At 37.4% G+C, this 18,852-nt stretch overlaps 1 protein-coding gene across 1 annotated transcript in view; it reads right to left on the minus strand.

Annotated features, from left to right (window-relative positions):
- LOC129254570 (stalled ribosome sensor GCN1-like) overlaps nucleotides 1–15,081 on the minus strand; it is a 44,373-nt gene extending 29,292 nt beyond the window's left edge. The window contains exons 1-14 of the mRNA XM_064113135.1: nucleotides 15,010–15,081; nucleotides 14,802–14,904; nucleotides 11,628–11,823; nucleotides 9,192–9,300; nucleotides 8,768–8,866; nucleotides 7,490–7,693; nucleotides 6,423–6,531; nucleotides 5,723–5,797; nucleotides 4,190–4,318; nucleotides 2,548–2,700; nucleotides 1,873–2,046; nucleotides 1,356–1,508; nucleotides 796–888; nucleotides 127–202 (exon numbers count right to left, since the gene is read on the minus strand). Of these exons, the coding sequence (XP_063969205.1) occupies nucleotides 127–202; nucleotides 796–888; nucleotides 1,356–1,508; nucleotides 1,873–2,046; nucleotides 2,548–2,700; nucleotides 4,190–4,318; nucleotides 5,723–5,797; nucleotides 6,423–6,531; nucleotides 7,490–7,693; nucleotides 8,768–8,866; nucleotides 9,192–9,300; nucleotides 11,628–11,823; nucleotides 14,802–14,904; nucleotides 15,010–15,030 (1,694 nt within the window). The 5' untranslated portion in view covers nucleotides 15,031–15,081. The remainder of the gene's footprint in view (nucleotides 1–126; nucleotides 203–795; nucleotides 889–1,355; nucleotides 1,509–1,872; nucleotides 2,047–2,547; nucleotides 2,701–4,189; nucleotides 4,319–5,722; nucleotides 5,798–6,422; nucleotides 6,532–7,489; nucleotides 7,694–8,767; nucleotides 8,867–9,191; nucleotides 9,301–11,627; nucleotides 11,824–14,801; nucleotides 14,905–15,009) is intronic.
- Between the last annotated feature and the right edge of the window lie 3,771 nt (nucleotides 15,082–18,852).

Below are 18,852 nucleotides of genomic sequence, written 5' to 3' on the forward strand. Positions count from 1 at the left end.
TTTGTGAATCATGAGCAAGGAGTACAATAAAGATTACCAACAAAGACAAGCACCCATGGTGCCAGTTTGGGGATAAAAGCAGATGAATCTTTGCCTGGAAACGTGGATTCACTTGAGGAAACATACCTTTCTCCTCCTGTCTTGAACAACTGTGCATGATCAGTCAGCAGCAGTTCAGTCATCTCAACTAGGGTCAGGAGAGCTGCCAAAAAATACACATAATACAATGGTTAACTTGTGCATATCAATCATTCTATTAACAGGAACTTGAATAAAGTAAATTACACTTATATACCAGTGTTTTATGACAGATGTATTGTATAGAATTGTTCTTATTGCTATACACCTACCATCTAAAAAATCCACGAGTAAAAGAAAAAAATAATGATCTTTTTTAAATATGAACTCGCTTGAATTTAGAAAATCCATGAAGATAAAGGCCCCTTTTATCAAAATTAAGAATATTAATATGAAACTATCAAAACTTAGCAGGTATGCTTTTAAAAAGATCATAGTGTTGTCAAAATGTTCATAAGTTTTCATCACATTCTCTTCATGACAAAGTATGAAATTTCTCTCAAGTGCTTATTTTAGATATGAATATAAAAAAGAAAAGAACCTTAATCTAGAAAAATATAAATCTACAAAATTATACACATCTATTGTATTATTTGACAGAATGTTAATTACCTGTTGGCTAAGTATTAAAGTTGTTTAAAACACCACAGAATAACACTCTGTTTTCCAACAGCTTTCATACAAAATGTGACCATCACGCAACTGGGATACACTTACCATCTTCTGCTGCAACTGAAAGGAACTTCTCTGATGTAAACAGCTGTTTCTTCTCATCAAGAATAACAGGCCAAAGGAAGCTCACTTTATTTTCTGTAACAAAATATTTGGATACCAGAAGTGACATTTTCAAAGTTATAGGTAACATTTAGAAGATGTCATTTCCAAAATCAACACAACTCAAACATGCAACTATGACAAGTACTCATACAGAGCAGACCTCGATAACACTCTGCAATAGCTCATGTAGATTGTGATCCTTTCATGCAGATGAAATTATGATTTATTTTAAGACAATATGTTATGACTCTGTGTAACTTCAAATAGTAGTAAATAAGAAAACTTTCTATTCAATACCTGATCGATTGTAAAATGTGTCCAAGGGACTCCACTGAACATATTTGTCATTTTATATCTTAGTTATTATTTCTCTTTTTGCCAAAAAGTATGTGTATTATACTGTATGTGTAGTTGCCATCATCATTAATGTTGTAGTAGTGATGATAGTTGTAGTAATAGCAGCAGCAGAAATAGAAGTAGTAGCAGCAGTAGTAGATTACCTGCTTGTACATCAGATGTAGACAATCTGACCAGTAGGCAAGCCGCTGATAGACCTTCTGTTACCATAGCAACTTGGTTGGGTTGTTGTTGAGCTTTCTCTACTGATGATTTCAGTTGAGGGATGATCTCCAATCCATGAATCAAGGTGTCACCTGTCATGAGGAAAAATAAGGTATGCAATCTTTCTATCACACAATGCAAGCTTACTCACAGAGAACTGTGCAACATCTACAATGAATTTATTTGTTTATTCAAGTTGATGTTCACAGCTTTTATTATCACCACCATCTTGATCATAATCATCATCATCACCATAATAAAAAATCATAATCCTCACCATCATAATTACCTTCGTTATAAAGATTGTCATCATCACCATCATCATCATCATCATCATCATCATCACCACCACCACCACCACCACCACCACCACCATCATCATCAACATAATCACCACCACCAACACCACCACTACCATCATCATCATCATCATAACTACCATCTTCCTCAACATACCCTTGAGGGACTTCAGCATGACCCCGATGCATCCATTCCTGGTAGCGGCCGTTGACTGCTTCTGAGTCATGGCCTTCTGGAACCACTGGATCAGCTTGGCAGGCAGTTCTGTAGAGGACATGGAGCACCACCTGGATAGCACGGCCAAGCCATGTACCATCACTCCTTCATGGGCTGTTGAAAAGAACAAATAACTGATGAGGCAACATGGCTCAAAAGAATCGTCAGGGTAGCCCATTTAACCAGTAACATACACTTTAGTGAGAGTAGCACACAACCCTCATTCCATACAGACATCTCGATTGCTGAGCAAGCAGTCGTTTGAGAAATAAGGTTTGAATTCAGTCTCAAGGCCCTGACTGGTACCTGTGTATAGTAGAAGAGTGAAACAACAAGATGACTTTGCTCTTAACTTGTCTCATGACCCACTTGTTGATTAAACTTTCAATCAGGGTCTGTGCCTGCAGAATACAGATCAAACTCACCTTTTATATAACCACAACATAAATAAGACTTTTTGTTAATCACTCTTGTATATTAAATGTATATATGGTGCTCATTTCTAGTAGATATTTCAACTAGCACAACTGCCCACTCATTCTCTAAACAAATTGAACCAAGCTATTCAAATTACAAACACAAAAAGCTGGAAAAGTGAACAAGCAAATATCCTACCCTCTTGTTGCAGGTAAGGTATGAAGAGTGTCATGATGGATGAGACCAGGCCCTGAACGGAATTCATTCCCCTGACCCCGTTCACACTCAGACCCCCTATCGCTGACAGAACCCCAATTCTCTCTGCTACCACCGTCAGCTTGCCTTCAGATCCTGAGGGAAGATATATTCAAGTTCGTATTTAACCCTTACATTACAGCCAAAATGTGATGTGGCATTTATGATCAAAAACATTTCAACAGGGATACAATTTAAAGTTGATATAAATTGCAGGGATGAGGGGAAAGGGGATTGGTGAGACGGAAGAAGAGATGGACAGACAACATTTCAGAGTGGAAAGAGGAGATTTTCACCACAACCCAGCCCGTTGCCCATATCAAATGGAAATGACTGATGCACTTAGTGATGCACTGCCCTCATGATATCATTAGATTAATGAGCAACAACTAGATCATACATTTTCACTATGGTTATTTGTCCTTGGCCCATGGCATAAAACTATGAAGTGAAATCTAACTTCATAAAAAGATATCTTCACTATTGACTAATGAAAATTCGATTGTGAAACTGATTTTGAGCTGGGTTTTAACAAAACTATGATGCAACTGCCCTTAAAAGCACATAGCAAACCCATGACTGGTTGCAAGTTGATTATAAAGAATTTATAGAATGGATGGGAAAATCCCTGCAATCTGATTGGTTGAGAGCAATGCAAGAATTTTTACTGGGCTGCATGAACGATATCCCGATAATCATAACGATATCCACTGTAAACAAGCTATCGTCCGAAAAGGTCATTGTGATGTCATCGCGCATGTACTGTTACGCTTGTTTACGTCAAAATTTTGAATTTTCGATCAAGGCAGAATGAATCAAATAAAGGATGCAAAATGATCTGTAAGTATAAATACGGTACCGTAATTGTCATAGGGATTAAAACTGCCTGCAAACTCGTTAGTTGAAAAGTCCAGACATACGATCTAACGTTTCAGCTGGGCTGGCGCTGGCTGTGCACAGCCAAATCTCCACTGCAGGCCCAGGCAGCCGTAGGCACTGGCCCCCGGCGCGGCCCGGGCATACCACACACAGCTATTGGATTTGGAGGTCCGAGGCTGCCTCATACCGGTACTCATAGATCTAGACTAGTCAATGCAAAGCTGTATCTGGCATTTTGGGTATAATAATGCCTTTGTGCCAACATATTATCAATTTAGGCATACATATTTATGTTGTCCAGGGTTATCAAAGGGTCTGCATTACATTTTGGTATTTTCATGCATCCGGTAATAAATCATGCGTCCAGTAAAAAAAATCATGCGTCCAGTAAAAAAAATCATGCGTCCAGTAAATATTTTCATGCGTCCAGTAAATTGAATTTACCGGACGCATGAAATTATCATGCATCCGGTAAATCATTAATTTTTGTGGTTTATTCAATAATTTTTTTCCATTCTATAAAACAGATGATGCATGGGTTTCTTTCGTGGGTCAGTGGAACTGTGTGCACGCGGTAACTTTGGCATTATGGTCTAAACCCACTCGGCTGCGCCTCGTGGGTTAAACCATGCCAAAGTTACCTTGTGCACACAGTTCCTACTGACCCACTCTAACCCATGCATCATTTGTATAATACAGGGCATACCTCCTAATACAGTAAAGAAGTGTTTAGCAAGACTTTCAATGGCACTGGGATCACTACACTGCAATGCAAGATTCTTGCCTGCTGATACTGCTTCTTGGCGAAGGGTTTCATCTTTCGCATGGAGTTGAGCTGTCAAGATAATAACAAAATATAGGAAATGTCAGAGTTTGAGAAAGAAAATACTTGGTTATGGAACATAAAAAATTAAGAAAATATTCAGTATTTTGTTTATTCTTGTAAAAATGGTGTTCATTTTTCAAATAAAAAAAATGTGTGTAGTACCATACATTTACAATCTCAGTGTTTATTGGGTATAAGGAATGTAAATGAAGGATAATTTAGTACTTTCACAGTATGACATTTGTTGTTTTTTTTAATATGAAAGAGATATACTTAAATCATATGTATATATGTTATGTATTTTTCCCTCAATTTATTTTAACAGCCTACAACAATATACCTCAAATCAACTGAAAATTAACACTGACAAGGTGCACTAAAAATGTTTTAGTGATAAGCTTGTTGAAATGTAATCATTAGCTAGAATGAAAAACATATCAGAGAAGTACAATATATATCCAAGGATCTATTCATTCGATATTCTCTTCCCAGTTGATGTTTCTCATTTGAATGCTGAGAAGCACAGGTTTCTGATTGTTACTATGGTAACTGTCGAATAATGACAACTTGTCAGTGCTTGCAATCGTCATGAAACTGTCCCCTGTTCCTTTCATTTTTCCCTCCAATGAATCTTTAAAAGAGAATGAAACTCTTGAAGCAAGTTAGCTTTTGTGAAAGCAGAAAAAATCAAAGAATAAGATCAACAAAAGTTTGAGTAAAATAGGACTAGAAATAGAAGAGTTATGAGCATTTGAATGTCGAGATCACTAATGCTATGGAGATCCTCCTATTGGCAATGCGACCAAGATCTATGATGTCACAGATGAACAACTCTCCCCTTTTGGACACTGAAAATATACCCCAAAACATCTCTTTTTGCTCATTCTAATCATATGACAAACGATTCATCAATGATATAATGTTGTGAAACCTCTGTACTTGTCCTCTCATAAAGAGAACACCTCACCTTGTGATAGACTCTATAAAAGTGAGAATATAAGTGAAATAAGTACTAAAGTAATGAGGGAGTTGTACGTGTGTGACATCACAGATCTTGGTCGCATTGCCAATGGGAGGATCTACATGGCATTAGTGATCTCAATATTCAAATGCTCATAACTTTCTTATTATTCATTCAATCTTCCTCAAACTTTCAACAATATGTTTCTTTGATTTTTCTCTTTGATATGGATTCAGCTGGTTTCAAGGGTTTCATTCTCCTTTAAGAAGCTATGGTGCTGTCTAACATAATCAAAAATATCTTGCATTAATCTCCTTAACTAATCCTCACAGAGCAATAAATAGAGGAGAATACATAGGCCTAATCATCAAGAGAAGCCACTTGCACATCCATGTTTTACCACAGTTATAATTTATGTGACATTTCCCTTGTGATTAGAATTGTTGACTTACTTGCAATGTTTTTGCCTAACTCTGTGACGTATTGACTCAGGTCCAAAGACACTCCAGCGATGGTGTAGCTCACAGCTGAAAATTAAAGAAAATGTACCAGTAAAAACAGGACGAATGGATGGACAGCTGAAAAACAAAATGCATTTTTGACCACCTAGTGTGGGCAGGGGAATAATGATAGTATGTTAGATCTATATGAAATGTATACATAACTATTAATAATTATGTGCCATGACAGTGAATGGTACTAGAAGCAATGAACAAATATATCTGAATTTCGTCCCAAAGACTGCACACTAGAATAACCATATAACTGCATATTTTGAAATCCAAGAAACATATAAAGCTGTAAATTCTTATGGTCGCAATATTTGTTAGAGCAGCTAGTAAACATATATATTAATAAAAAGAAGAAAACATAGGTAAAACTTCTGCAGGTGAAAATTGCCCCCTCTTTTTTTTTATAACCTCGACAACACAGTAAATAAAAGGAAAGCTGGCAGGCATAAATAACATATTATGCATTCACACATTATATTTCATTGTATCTACTTCATTTCAAACCAGGATAATTTCAAACAATATCAACCTTCTACGGCTGACCCTAATTGTTTCATTTTACTTCACTTAATGAAATGCAAATGCTTGTATTGCTCTTCATCATTTACAGGTTTTGTTGATGAATCGTTTCATACCTTACCTTGAACAACATTTTCTGGGCATCTCAGCATTCCTTTGTTTATGGCTGGTAAGATGTGACCTTCAAACTCAGGATGGGTGAGGTGCTGTAACAACCACTTACTAACATCCTGAAACAATAAGAATACCAACAAAGAAATACAATACATGAAATAGTGAGGCAACGTAGCTCAGTCGGTTAGAGCGCATGTTTCGGAAAAGATCGTAGATCTCAACGTGAGGGGTTCGAGTCCCGCTCATGCCGAAATGCATCTAACAAAAAAAATATGATGCTATAGCGTTGTGTGTTAGCGTGCCTCACCACTGTATTCAGTGCAGGTGTGAATGCAGTTGGAAAAACACTCCGTCCATCAGAAAGGACGCAAATGTTGGTCCCGTGTATAGGAAAGTCACAACCTATGCATGTTAAAACCAATACATTATTTGTCAAAGAGTAGGGTGTTCACCTGGTGTATTGCACCTGCCGGTCCTAGCGAAATTCAGGTCAAGTCAATCTTGACCTTCATATGCCATAATAATCAATATAATGATTGTGGGCATTAACGGAAAGACAAGACAGATACTAACGAGCCATCCTTTTCATTTGCAAGGGATCATGACCAATTATTATGTACAACTCAATTTTGACATTAAATTCCTGATCCTTCGCCTTGCTCATCTAGGTCTAAATTTTCACACCATTTTAGGCATCAAAATAGAAATGAAAAATTTAAATTGATAGAAATAAAATATCATAAATCATTTGGCTATGTGATGGAAAATAAAACATAAGATTCTTCGATTAATTTTTCTGGGACGCACTATATTAATTCTTTTAGATTAGGGTTTGCTTAGAGATTGTAATATGGGGGTAGGGTGTTTACAAAGACTCAAGTCTGGTCTGTATACAAGGAAACACTTGGTTAGTTCATGCTCAAGCAAAAGCGCAACATCAATGAGATCATAAGTTAATATCATGTGCGCGTTGGCACTTAGGCATGACTTTAGTCAAAGTGAATTATTTGTGAAATGCCCCCTTTATATCAGATTAAACCCTGACATTTCATGATAATTTGATTTTGATCATACCAGGCTGTGTTCTGACGGTTTGGCCTTTCCACCCAAGATCTTCTTGATGTAAGAATCTAAGAGAGCCTTCTTCTTATTGGCTATGGTCTCAGTGTTCTTTGTCTCTGTAGCGTATCTTAGCAACCATCCAATCAGACAGAGGGCGTGGCTTGATCCTTCTAGCTGCATTGCTGTGTCCAATGAACTCTCCCATAGACCTTCAACCTGTTGCAGAGAGATCAAAATCAAGTGAAATTCCAATTTGTAACTAACCAATTATATACCCATCATCAAATATTTCAAAGGGTTTAGCTGAACACAGTGGCCCATATTCTGAACTCGGGTTTAACTTAAGTAGACCATTGTCTAACTCTGTACTAAAATTATGGGAAGCAAAACATGTCAAAATTTGTTCACATGGTATGTTTATGTTTACTGTGCTCTTTACTTAATTCTTTGATGGTAAAGACAATTATCTTGTATCCCTCTCAGACAGTTAAGAATGGTTCGGGAGTTAAATGAGCCGACACTATGAACCTCTACTGTTAGAGATTTATGTAACAATTGGCTATCCATAGTTAAACTACAATTTTAGACCGGACTTCATTACTTCAATAAAAGATAATTTCTGGTCATGATATCGGAAAAGATTGATATAATCAACCTAAATGAAAGACTTTACAATCACCAATATGAACAAGAAATTACCCCCTTTTTCCTGCACAGAAAATACATCTATGGGACTAAAAGTTTTCAGCTTCTTTTTTTCTTGTGATTAGTTTGACTTTTAGCCCATCTGAAGAACAATACTTTGCAGTGGACATTTTTAACATTAAATGTTTTTTCCTATACAGTATGGAAAGGACTTCAAAACACCCACTTTCTTCTTTCCCAAAACATTTAGTTGGTCAAGAATGTTGTAATCTTCATTCTAAACAGTTTTCAGTAGCTCAAAGAATTACCCCCCCCCCAAAAAAAAAAAAAAAATGGTGATAACTAAATATTTCCTGTCATGAATGTGTGTCACATCTGGCTAGCAATAGTATCAACAATCATCATCTAAGATAGTACACTTACACTGTTACAGACTATAACTTTGAATACCATAATAAATCATTTTAAATAAATCATATCTCTTGGGATCACAGACATCTTTCCAACTTTAATACAATTCTACTCAGAAGATGCAAATACACATTTCATATATTCTGTTCTGAACAAAAAATAAAATGCTTCATCTTGAGCAATGATTCTTCTTATGCAGATTGTACTGTACCAATGTGGAGGTGCGAGACTTACTTCTTTCCATGTACTCTTCAGCTTGGCATACCCACAAGCATGGATAGACTTTCTTGAACAGGCTAGGATAGCTGACACCAAATTTCCTTGGGCATCTACCTAAAGAAAACAAAAAATATTGTCCCATCCAAAATTGAGAAAATAAATGAAGATCAGCAAAAATAAGTGTTAGGGGCGTTGCCTTCATAGGAGTTAAAGAAAGCCGCAATAAATTAGTTTCAGGGTTCAATTAAACAAGAGTTATTTGAAGGAAACGATGGAATAGGATAAACTTACAGACTTGAATGGAAAAGTTGAATTTTCAACCCGAATACTCCCAAGGGGGGGGGGGTGGCATTAAGATAGATGCTAAACCTAAGGAGATATTGCACCTCCCAAAGACTTTTTAAAAATATTTAACAAAATTCACCATCAAGTTACTTACCAACTGTTTCCACTCATTACCAGATCGTTGTTGGCTAGATGTGAAGGCTTGCCTGAACAGTGTACATGTCCAACATAGCATCACGTAAGGATGAGCCCCTGTTCCTCTCCTTTGAATAAAACAAAGTATGGTGTCTTTTTCAGTAAGACAATCATACAACCAAGTTCCCATATTCATGAGGCAATATTAAAGTGATCATTTCACTTTGTTCTGATTTAAAAAATTCTCCTTTTGGTTCCTGAAAATGGGCTAAACATTAGGCTTATAGTGTAAAAATACCATCCCAAAAGTTTCAAAGTATTATATTTACAGGATCAATTTTAAAACCTTGGAGATGTAAACCAAAGTTTGAAATAATTGGGAGTTGGTTTCAATGACTACGTGTATACAGGGAATCTGTGCACCACAACACATTAATTCTAGATGAACACAGCATGACCTACATACAGTGTGTACAAGGTATACACTGAATGTACAGTGCAGCGAATAGTGTGTGTATAGGAGATACACACAACAGAAGGCAGTCAAAATAGCCAACGGACTTTTTGAATTGGAGAAAACTGGTCATAAGCTGAACCCGTCTACTAGGCGGTTCTCAAAATCAGGCTAATAAAGTGCTATTTGTATCTAAATTAGAGTTTTTCATCCTATATTGTGGCCTGTTTCAGGGTTTTAGAGGACAAATACAGGCACTCATACGCAGGTTTCAACTCAGTTTGAGAATTTTTAAATCAGCTGCTCACAAAGTTAAACGATCCCTTTAATAAACAACGATTTTTTAATTAATCAGGGCACATTGCATCAAAACTTCAGAAGTACTATAATGATATCTTCGCTATCCAGGGCACATTGCATCAAAACTTCAGAAGTACTATAATGATATCTTCGCTATCCAGGGCACATTGCATCAAAACTTCAGAAGTACTATAATGATATCTTCGCTATCCAGGGCACATTGCATCAAAACTTCAGAAGTACTATAATGATATCTTCGCTATCCAGGGCACATTGCATCAAAACTTCAGAAGTACTATAATGATATCTTCGCTATCCAGGGCACATTGCATCAAAACTTCAGAAGTACTATAATGATATCTTCGCTATCCAGGGCACATTGCATCAAAACTTCAGAAGTACTATAATGATATCTTCGCTATCCAGGGCACATTGCATCAAAACTTCAGAAGTACTATAATGATATCTTCGCTATCCAGGGCACATTGCATCAAAACTTCAGAAGTACTATAATGATATCTTCGCTATCCAGGGCATATTGCATCAAAACTTCAGAAGTACTATAATGATATCTTCGCTATCCAGGGCACATTGCATCAAAACTTCAGAAGTACTATAATGATATCTTCGCTATCCAGGGCATATTGCATCAAAACTTCAGAAGTACTATAATGATATCTTCGCTATCCAGGGCACATTGCATCAAAACTTCAGAAGTACTATAATGATATCTTCGCTATCCAGGGCACATTGCATCAAAACTTCAGAAGTACTATAATGATATCTTCGCTATCCAGGGCACATTGCATCAAAACTTCAGAAGTACTATAATGATATCTTCGCTATCCAGGGCACATTGCATCAAAACTTCAGAAGTACTATAATGATATCTTCGCTATCCAGGGCACATTGCATCAAAACTTCAGAAGTACTATAATGATATCTTCGCTATCCAGGGCACATTGCATCAAAACTTCAGAAGTACTATAATGATATCTTCGCTATCCAGGGCATATTGCATCAAAACTTCAGAAGTACTATAATGATATCTTCGCTATCCAGGGCATATTGCATCAAAACTTCAGAAGTACTATAATGATATCTTCGCTATCCAGGGCACATTGCATCAAAACTTCAGAAGTACTATAATGATATCTTCGCTATCCAGGGCACATTGCATCAAAACTTCAGAAGTACTATAATGATATCTTCGCTATCCAGGGCACATTGCATCAAAACTTCAGAAGTACTATAATGATATCTTCGCTATCCAGGGCACATTGCATCAAAACTTCAGAAGTACTATAATGATATCTTCGCTATCCAGGGCACATTGCATCAAAACTTCAGAAGTACTATAATGATATCTTCGCTATCCAGGGCACATTGCATCAAAACTTCAGAAGTACTATAATGATATCTTCGCTATCCAGGGCACATTGCATCAAAACTTCAGAAGTACTATAATGATATCTTCGCTATCCAGGGCATATTGCATCAAAACTTCAGAAGTACTATAATGATATCTTCGCTATCCATGGCAAGTACCATGATAATTCATTCTTAGAACCATCAAAGGATTGCATTGGAACTTATTTTAATTGCAACTTTTATGGATACAGCCCTGATCTTTTTAATCTATGCTTCTATTGAAATGAAAAAAATCATATGATGGATTGAAATGAAAATATAGCCACCTACCCACATGAGACGCTCTTTAGTCCCATTGAAAATGAGCTGATGATATCTGTCAGTGACTTTATGCTGGCATCTCTGTGTTTCTCACCCAAAACAGCAATAACTGAAAGGACCGCCTTTCTTGATGCCCGGTCTTCATATACTGGGATTGTCTGAATTATAATGCGGCATATCCCTTTCACAGCACCTTCTGGCACAGCTGCATGAAAGGAGAAAGGAAAAAAAATGGAAAGACTTAGTATTTACAGAATAGTACAGTTCTAGGTTCATACTTGTTTCAAAACACAATTTATGCTTTGTTCAGTATTGTACTTTCTCTTTTATAATTATTTTCAAACATAAAATATATACAAGTGAAACATATCATATATCTAATCAATACCATAGGATCAGCCAGAGTTAATGTAGTTTACTGTGTATGCTGAGTTACCAGAGTGTTTTACGTCTGTGTGTAGATAAAAAAAAAACATATTGGCATAAAAATTGAACCACAGAAAGTTGGTAAAAATGAGTGCAAAAATAGGGGAAAATGGATGTACACTACCAGTCAAAATTCTTTTACTATTATCCATCAAAACCAGAGAATAGATTCATTCCAATGAATCTATTGTTCTCTAGTTTTAACGGGTATAAATAGTGAGTCAAAGAATTGTGACTGGAATTGTACCTTAAAAAAACTTTTCATTGCCTGATTGGGCAACCAAAACTTCACATTTTTCAATAATGGTGGTCCAAGGTCAATTTCTAGTTGCCCTGTTCCACTGCTATTGACAAGCCTTAATTACATGTAGGCCTATGGAAGAATTTTTTATTTTCCCCTCTGAAAATTACGGTATACCCTGTCACCTATGGATGGTGAAAAATAATGACCTAGCTTTGAACATGTTGAATCCCGATCCCGCTGGATGTCATTGTCAGCTGGTTTATTATTATTTCACTTGCAAGTCCCAAATTCAACAAAATTTGCTCTAAATACATGTGTAAGCTCAAAAGTGTTGGTGATTCAAAATTTCTGTAAGCTTTTTCAACATTATTTTTTTGCATTCCCACTCCCATGCCATGGCCATGATCATTTTCACTCCTAGTACCAATGAGGTCCAACATTACATGTATGGACCTCATAGGCGACATCAGTAGTATTTTTGGTTAGAAATCTCTGAGAACAGGATATTTAGGCAATTATATCACAAGTACAAGCTCTATTCCTTTCTCTTATTTAAATTATAATTTTATAGTGTAAATGCATCGTTAGCAACAACAAAAAATGAAAGAAATGAAGGGGAACTTACATTTTCACGGCTTTTTCCTGATTTTCTGGGCAGCTGCTCTTCTCTTCTGACTCGCGATCGAAGCTGATATGAAGATCACGTGATTCGCGTTCTCGTCAGCTGATCGGTTGGTTATTCTTTTCGTCAGACGTTAATAATATATATTTTATAATGCTAGCATTCATCGCTAATTTAGGTGAAAGAGATTGAAGTTAAACAGCGCCAGGTCGGAATCATAATTATTTTGGAAGAGTGTATTTATACACTCGATCTCATACCTGACGTAGACGGCGCTATTCAACAAATGCACAATCTTCAATATAAAAAATAAAACAGAAAGAACGCCTTGAACACAGGCCAAAATGCCGAACGATTTATCCGCGGCATTAACAACTATCGTAAAGGGCGCTCCATTTATCAATAAAGATGGACGCTAAGCTGTCTATGGCGACAAAATTTGCCGCAAATATTTACGAAGAATTGTGAGAAATGGTCTGAAAATGCAACAAAAGAACCGGTGAGTACCGATTAAACATTATTAAAGTTATAAATAGATTATACATACCTTGTAGATTTAGTTTTTAAGGTGATATTAGTGCTTAGTTCTAAGCTAGGGAGGCCCAAACGCGCGTGAGTGGAGTCCCAGTTTATTAGCACGGGTAAGTATTGGGGTGTCGCTAGCCTGGAGGCGTCTGGGGAGTGAAAGACTTATACTGTACGTATGGTCACTCCCCTAACGCCTGGCACTGTCCCCTATACTATCCTACACACCGAGGGAAAATGCAACTATAGAAATGCGCCAAACTGCTAGTTATGTTTAGATTCTAGCTTTAAAACTTATGTACATGGGTAAAAATATTGGTTGGCAACGTTTGGCAAAAAATAAGTGTTGATGGATTTGAAATGACGAATAAATTAATATGAATAAGAAAAGTAGAAGAGAGTTCACTTACACTTGTTGACATCGCCATCTTTGATCCTTTGTAATTGCAACCTAGTTACGTGACGCGTATAGAGGGCGGCAAAATCATGAGCGGTGCTAGATTAAAAAGTGCTAAAATGTCCCGCTTCAACCACTGAACTAGAAATACATAGAGAAAACATATTGCATTTTGCCTTCTACGGCGCGGCGCGTTCTCGAACAATTGACCTAGCAAAATGGCGGCGGTCATGAGACTTATCGAGTTCGCCAGCGATGTTTTGCTTGGGTGTACACGGCTTCCACGTATTTCTAGTTCAGTGGTTGAAGCGGGACATTTTAGCACTTTTTAATCTAGCACCGCTCATGATTTTGCCGCCCTCTATACGCGTCACGTAACTAGGTTGCAATTACAAAGGATCAAAGATGGCGATGTCAACAAGTGTAAGTGAACTCTCTTCTACTTTTCTTATTCATATTAATTTATTCGTCATTTCAAATCCATCAACACTTATTTTTTGCCAAACGTTGCCAACCAATATTTTTACCCATGTACATAAGTTTTAAAGCTAGAATCTAAACATAACTAGCAGTTTGGCGCATTTCTATAGTTGCATTTTCCCTCGGTGTGTAGGATAGTATAGGGGACAGTGCCAGGCGTTAGGGGAGTGACCATACGTACAGTATAAGTCTTTCACTCCCCAGACGCCTCCAGGCTAGGTGTCGCCTAGAGTGATAATTTTACCAGTTTTGGGTTTCATTTCCCTATTTCAAGTTAACCTCAATTCAGCTCACTTGGTCTTTTGTTTGATTTATAACTTACCACCGTCCCTCTCTTTGCCATAACTGAATATTGTTTTTGGTCAACATAAATAAACAAGGTCCTAAAACAGGGTCAGTAACAATATATTTAGACAGAACGTATACCGTCTGTTATCTACCAACACCTAAATGAATGCCTGGGACCGAAGCAAATTTCATCACACGTACCTCCCGTAGACACTCCGTCCCGAACTTCCGACAAAATTTGACATCGTTCTTCTCTCTTGGTACACAGAACCCGAGACGCAAACCTTTTCAGCAAGGTAGCTACCTGATAGAGAGAATCAGACAAAGTACAAAAACATTAATCAAAACAACAAAAAGTGTAAATCTACATTAAATATGCTAAATATATTCTTGGACACGTGTGACTTACCCCGTCACTGTTCGACGCCATAGTTGTTCAGTGCGCAAAATAAAATCTGCGGTATACGTACCGTATGGGTACTAGTATTCAACCCGGCATAATTCAAAGATTTTGACATATTCCCCAAAATATTTAGAAATAGGGAATTTATCTTAATTTCATACCTTTGTTATTTCCAGGGTAATCTGTTGTCGATATTTTCTTTGTCAATCTGTCGACTGTATGCGCGGAGGATCGAATTATGCGGCGATGGCCTTTTGCACTGAATGGTACTAGTATTCAACCTAGTGAGGATTGATAGCAAATCTCAAAAGGGTTTAGAATGCTAAATTAGATCTAGATCTATGTAAGTCTCTGGCTTTGATTAATTCCCTGTTTGGTCTCATCTCAAATGGTCTAGTCCATAGTCGGATGGGACAAGGGCAGATTGAGAGACAGGGCCATCTTTCATCGCTAGGTTGAATACTAGTGCCGACGGGTTGAATACTAGTACCAAAATCCGTCGCCGTATAATTCGATCGCCCGCGCAAACAGTCAACTGGTTGAAGAAAAAAATAACGGAAAAAGAATAACCAGCATTTGCTCTTGGAAATAAGACGGGTCTGAAATTCAGGTAAATTCTATATTTCTATATATTTGAGGAAACTCTCCAAACGGGTTGAATACTAGTGCCCTTACGGTATGCAAATGCAATGAGAACCGCGATCTACGGCATAAAGATCGAGATCGAGAACCCGCGTACCCGTTCAGGTCTTTTGATCTGGAGACTGGATCATATTGCACAACAAAGAGAAATAAACAGATGATTGGGGGCTTTTTTTTTACTACTTGAACGGTTTGTACGAACTGTAATGCACATGCATGCCCAAAAAATTCGGGGGCTGCCGACACGGGACTGGTGCGGACCTGGCTGGTGAGAGGGGGGTGAGAGAAATTAAGCGACTTGGGATCCGAGCGAGCAGTACTGTACTAGTGGAAACGTTATATGACCCCTGGATAACTTCAGCATGTATGTCTCAATTTGCTTTGGAAAACAAGAAAGATTTAAAAGAAAGAAATACTTTTTACAAATGAAAACTTTATTTTAAAAAATATAATCACAAAGTTAAGCATACAATCAAAGTTTGACATGAACAGGGGGACATTTAAAGGGAAGTAATGCAGTAACACAATTTTCAAGTGTAACGAAGTTAAGAGGTAAAGCCCAGGGGCCGCAGAAGCGGGGGGGGGGGGGCTGGGGGGCTTCAGCCCCCCCCCCCACTTTTTTCCAAAACCGTGTACAAAAATGTAAAAATGACCATACGATTGTGAGTTTTTGCATGGTCAGCCCCTCCACTTGTGGCTCAGCCCCCCACTTTGAAAACCGTTCCGCGGCCCCTGAAGCCAAATATCATACTTAGCCATGCAATTATAAAACCGAACGTGATTCATTCATTCACCATTTCCGCAGGGCCGTAGCTAGAGGGGGGGTATGGGGGGGTGTGACACCCCCCCAACATTCATGGCAGTCGGCAAAATCATGTACCAGTTGGCAAAATGGAGGATAGGGGAGAAAAAGAAAGAGGAAAAGAAAGGAAGAAAAAAAAGAAAGGAGAGAAGGGGAGAGAGAAAGAAAGAAAGAAAGAAAGAAAGAAAGAAAGAAAGAAAGAAAGAAAGAAAGAAAGAAAGAAAGAAAGAAAGAAAGAAAGAAAGAAAGAAAGACAAAAAAAAAGGAAAGAAAAATAGAGGTATCAACTTCGAAGAAGGTTACGACTTATGGAGTAAAGACAACCAGTTGGCAAATCCAAGTCCATGTAGCCAGGCTTAGAGACCTACTAGTCAACAAAATACAAAGGACAAAACAGACGGAGTTATAATAACGCACAAAGTAAGCCCCCGGTCCTCCCCTAATATAAACAAGCTTGTGAGTTTGCAAATTATACCACAATTATTGACGATTTAACAAACACATTAGTTTTGTAAAATTAGAGGCAAGACAAAGTGATGTACAAGTACTGCCCCGTTTCAGAACTGAAAAGAACAGAACTCTGCAGTTGGCAAATTCATGAAGACAAGTGTACAACTTGTAGACTTGTCTACAAGTTTGCAGTTGGCAAAAAACACAAGTTATTATTGTTTTGTGTAGTGATATATGCTTTTTTCATGAATATATACTTGAAGTGACTGCCCCCTTTTAAGGCCTAAATATAAAACATTTCCAGTCTGTGTTTACGTTTGCATTGGTGTGGACCGATATAGGTACCGGGCTGGTGTTAAATCAACACCGGCGTTTTTTTTTGCGGTGCACAAATTCCTAAAGACAGTCCTTAAAATGTCCCTTTTTCTGATCTAATTATAACAAATTTTCAGCTCGCGCTTCGCGCTCGCATCACTTGATTAGTGAAATAGTAAATTCCTACAAACAAGCCATAGAATGCCCCTCTTCATGTCTAAATTTCAAAAATTGTCAACTCGCGCTTCTGGGCCGCAATATTTCATTAGTAAAATACGTATCATGTTCATGATTACAATGACCACAAAAAGTGCTTCAAGTGCTTAGTTGTAATTATAACAAAATCAGCAAGCGCTTGGCGCTCGCATTAGATGACTATGATGAGATACGTACGCACTTCATGAATTCCTAAATATAGTCCTTAAAATGTCCCTTTTTAGGGTCAAGTTATACAAAAAAATCCGCTCGCGCTTCGCGCTCGCATTGTTTGTTTTGTGAGACAGGTACATATCATAATTACAAAACTTTGCTTATAATGTCCCTTTTTAGGACTGAATATCAAACATTTTCAGCTCGCGCTTCGCGCTCGCATTATTTGATCACTAAGATACATATCCGTTTAATTGCATAGTCCTTAAAGTGTCTCTATTAGGTCAGTATACCTGGCAATTGAGCGCGCTTCGCGCGCCCACTTAATGACTCAAAATGTTTGCTGCCCCCCCCCCCCATGCCGCGACCCACGGTACGCCACTGTTAGCAGTAGCACTCTTGAAATTTTAGTTGAGTGTCTTGCACAGAAGGTCAATTAAAAATTAAAAAATCTTTGATTTTGATATTATTAATGCATAGGGTATATAATTATACTGCAAGTTAGCAACTACGGCACACTAGCCTTTCTATTTTGATCCAAAATGTTTATTTTTACAGTGCAAATATCTTGTATATCTTTGTATAATTTACCTTAAAGTATTCACCAAATGCCACTAATTTAATTCTAAAAATTCAAAATCTTTTGGCATGTGATTATTGTAGGGGGGGGGGGGGCACATCCCCCATCAGACTCCCCTGTGCTCACGTTGGTGCGATCACGCCAAATTTAGTTGGCAAATTTAGCTGGGACACCCCCCCAACAAAATGCTTCTGGCTACGGCCCTGCATTTCCGTAAGAAAGTATAGGTATTGGAACATACATGTAACTAGTGAACGTAGAAGTGCCAAATCCTAAAGAAATTAAAAAAAATACTTTTTTACTTTTCAAATGAAAACTTTTTATTACAAAATATAATCACAAAACGGTCCGAAATATAGTACAATACAATAAAAGAATAGTTTAACATGGATATTTCAAACGAAATAAGTAACGTAATTTTCACTTGTTGATTACAAACCACAGAGGTAAAGCAAATGTTATAAAAGGAAGAAAGAAAGAAATTTTGACATGGAAAAAAAATGGGGTATATCACTATAAAATGAAGGTCATTTGGTTCCCAATAAATTTGACAAGCACAAAAAAAAAATCAATAAAAAATGAAGGTCGTTTGGTCCACTTCGTAACGCCTACCAGAATTCCTGGGGTACTGCCTACGGAAAATAACAAACGAAGCACCCCCGCAGGAGTCGGAAAAAAGAGAGAGAAAGCT

This window comes from Lytechinus pictus, chromosome 2 (genome assembly GCF_037042905.1).
Source record: "Lytechinus pictus isolate F3 Inbred chromosome 2, Lp3.0, whole genome shotgun sequence".
Lineage (NCBI taxonomy): Eukaryota > Metazoa > Echinodermata > Echinoidea > Temnopleuroida > Toxopneustidae > Lytechinus > Lytechinus pictus.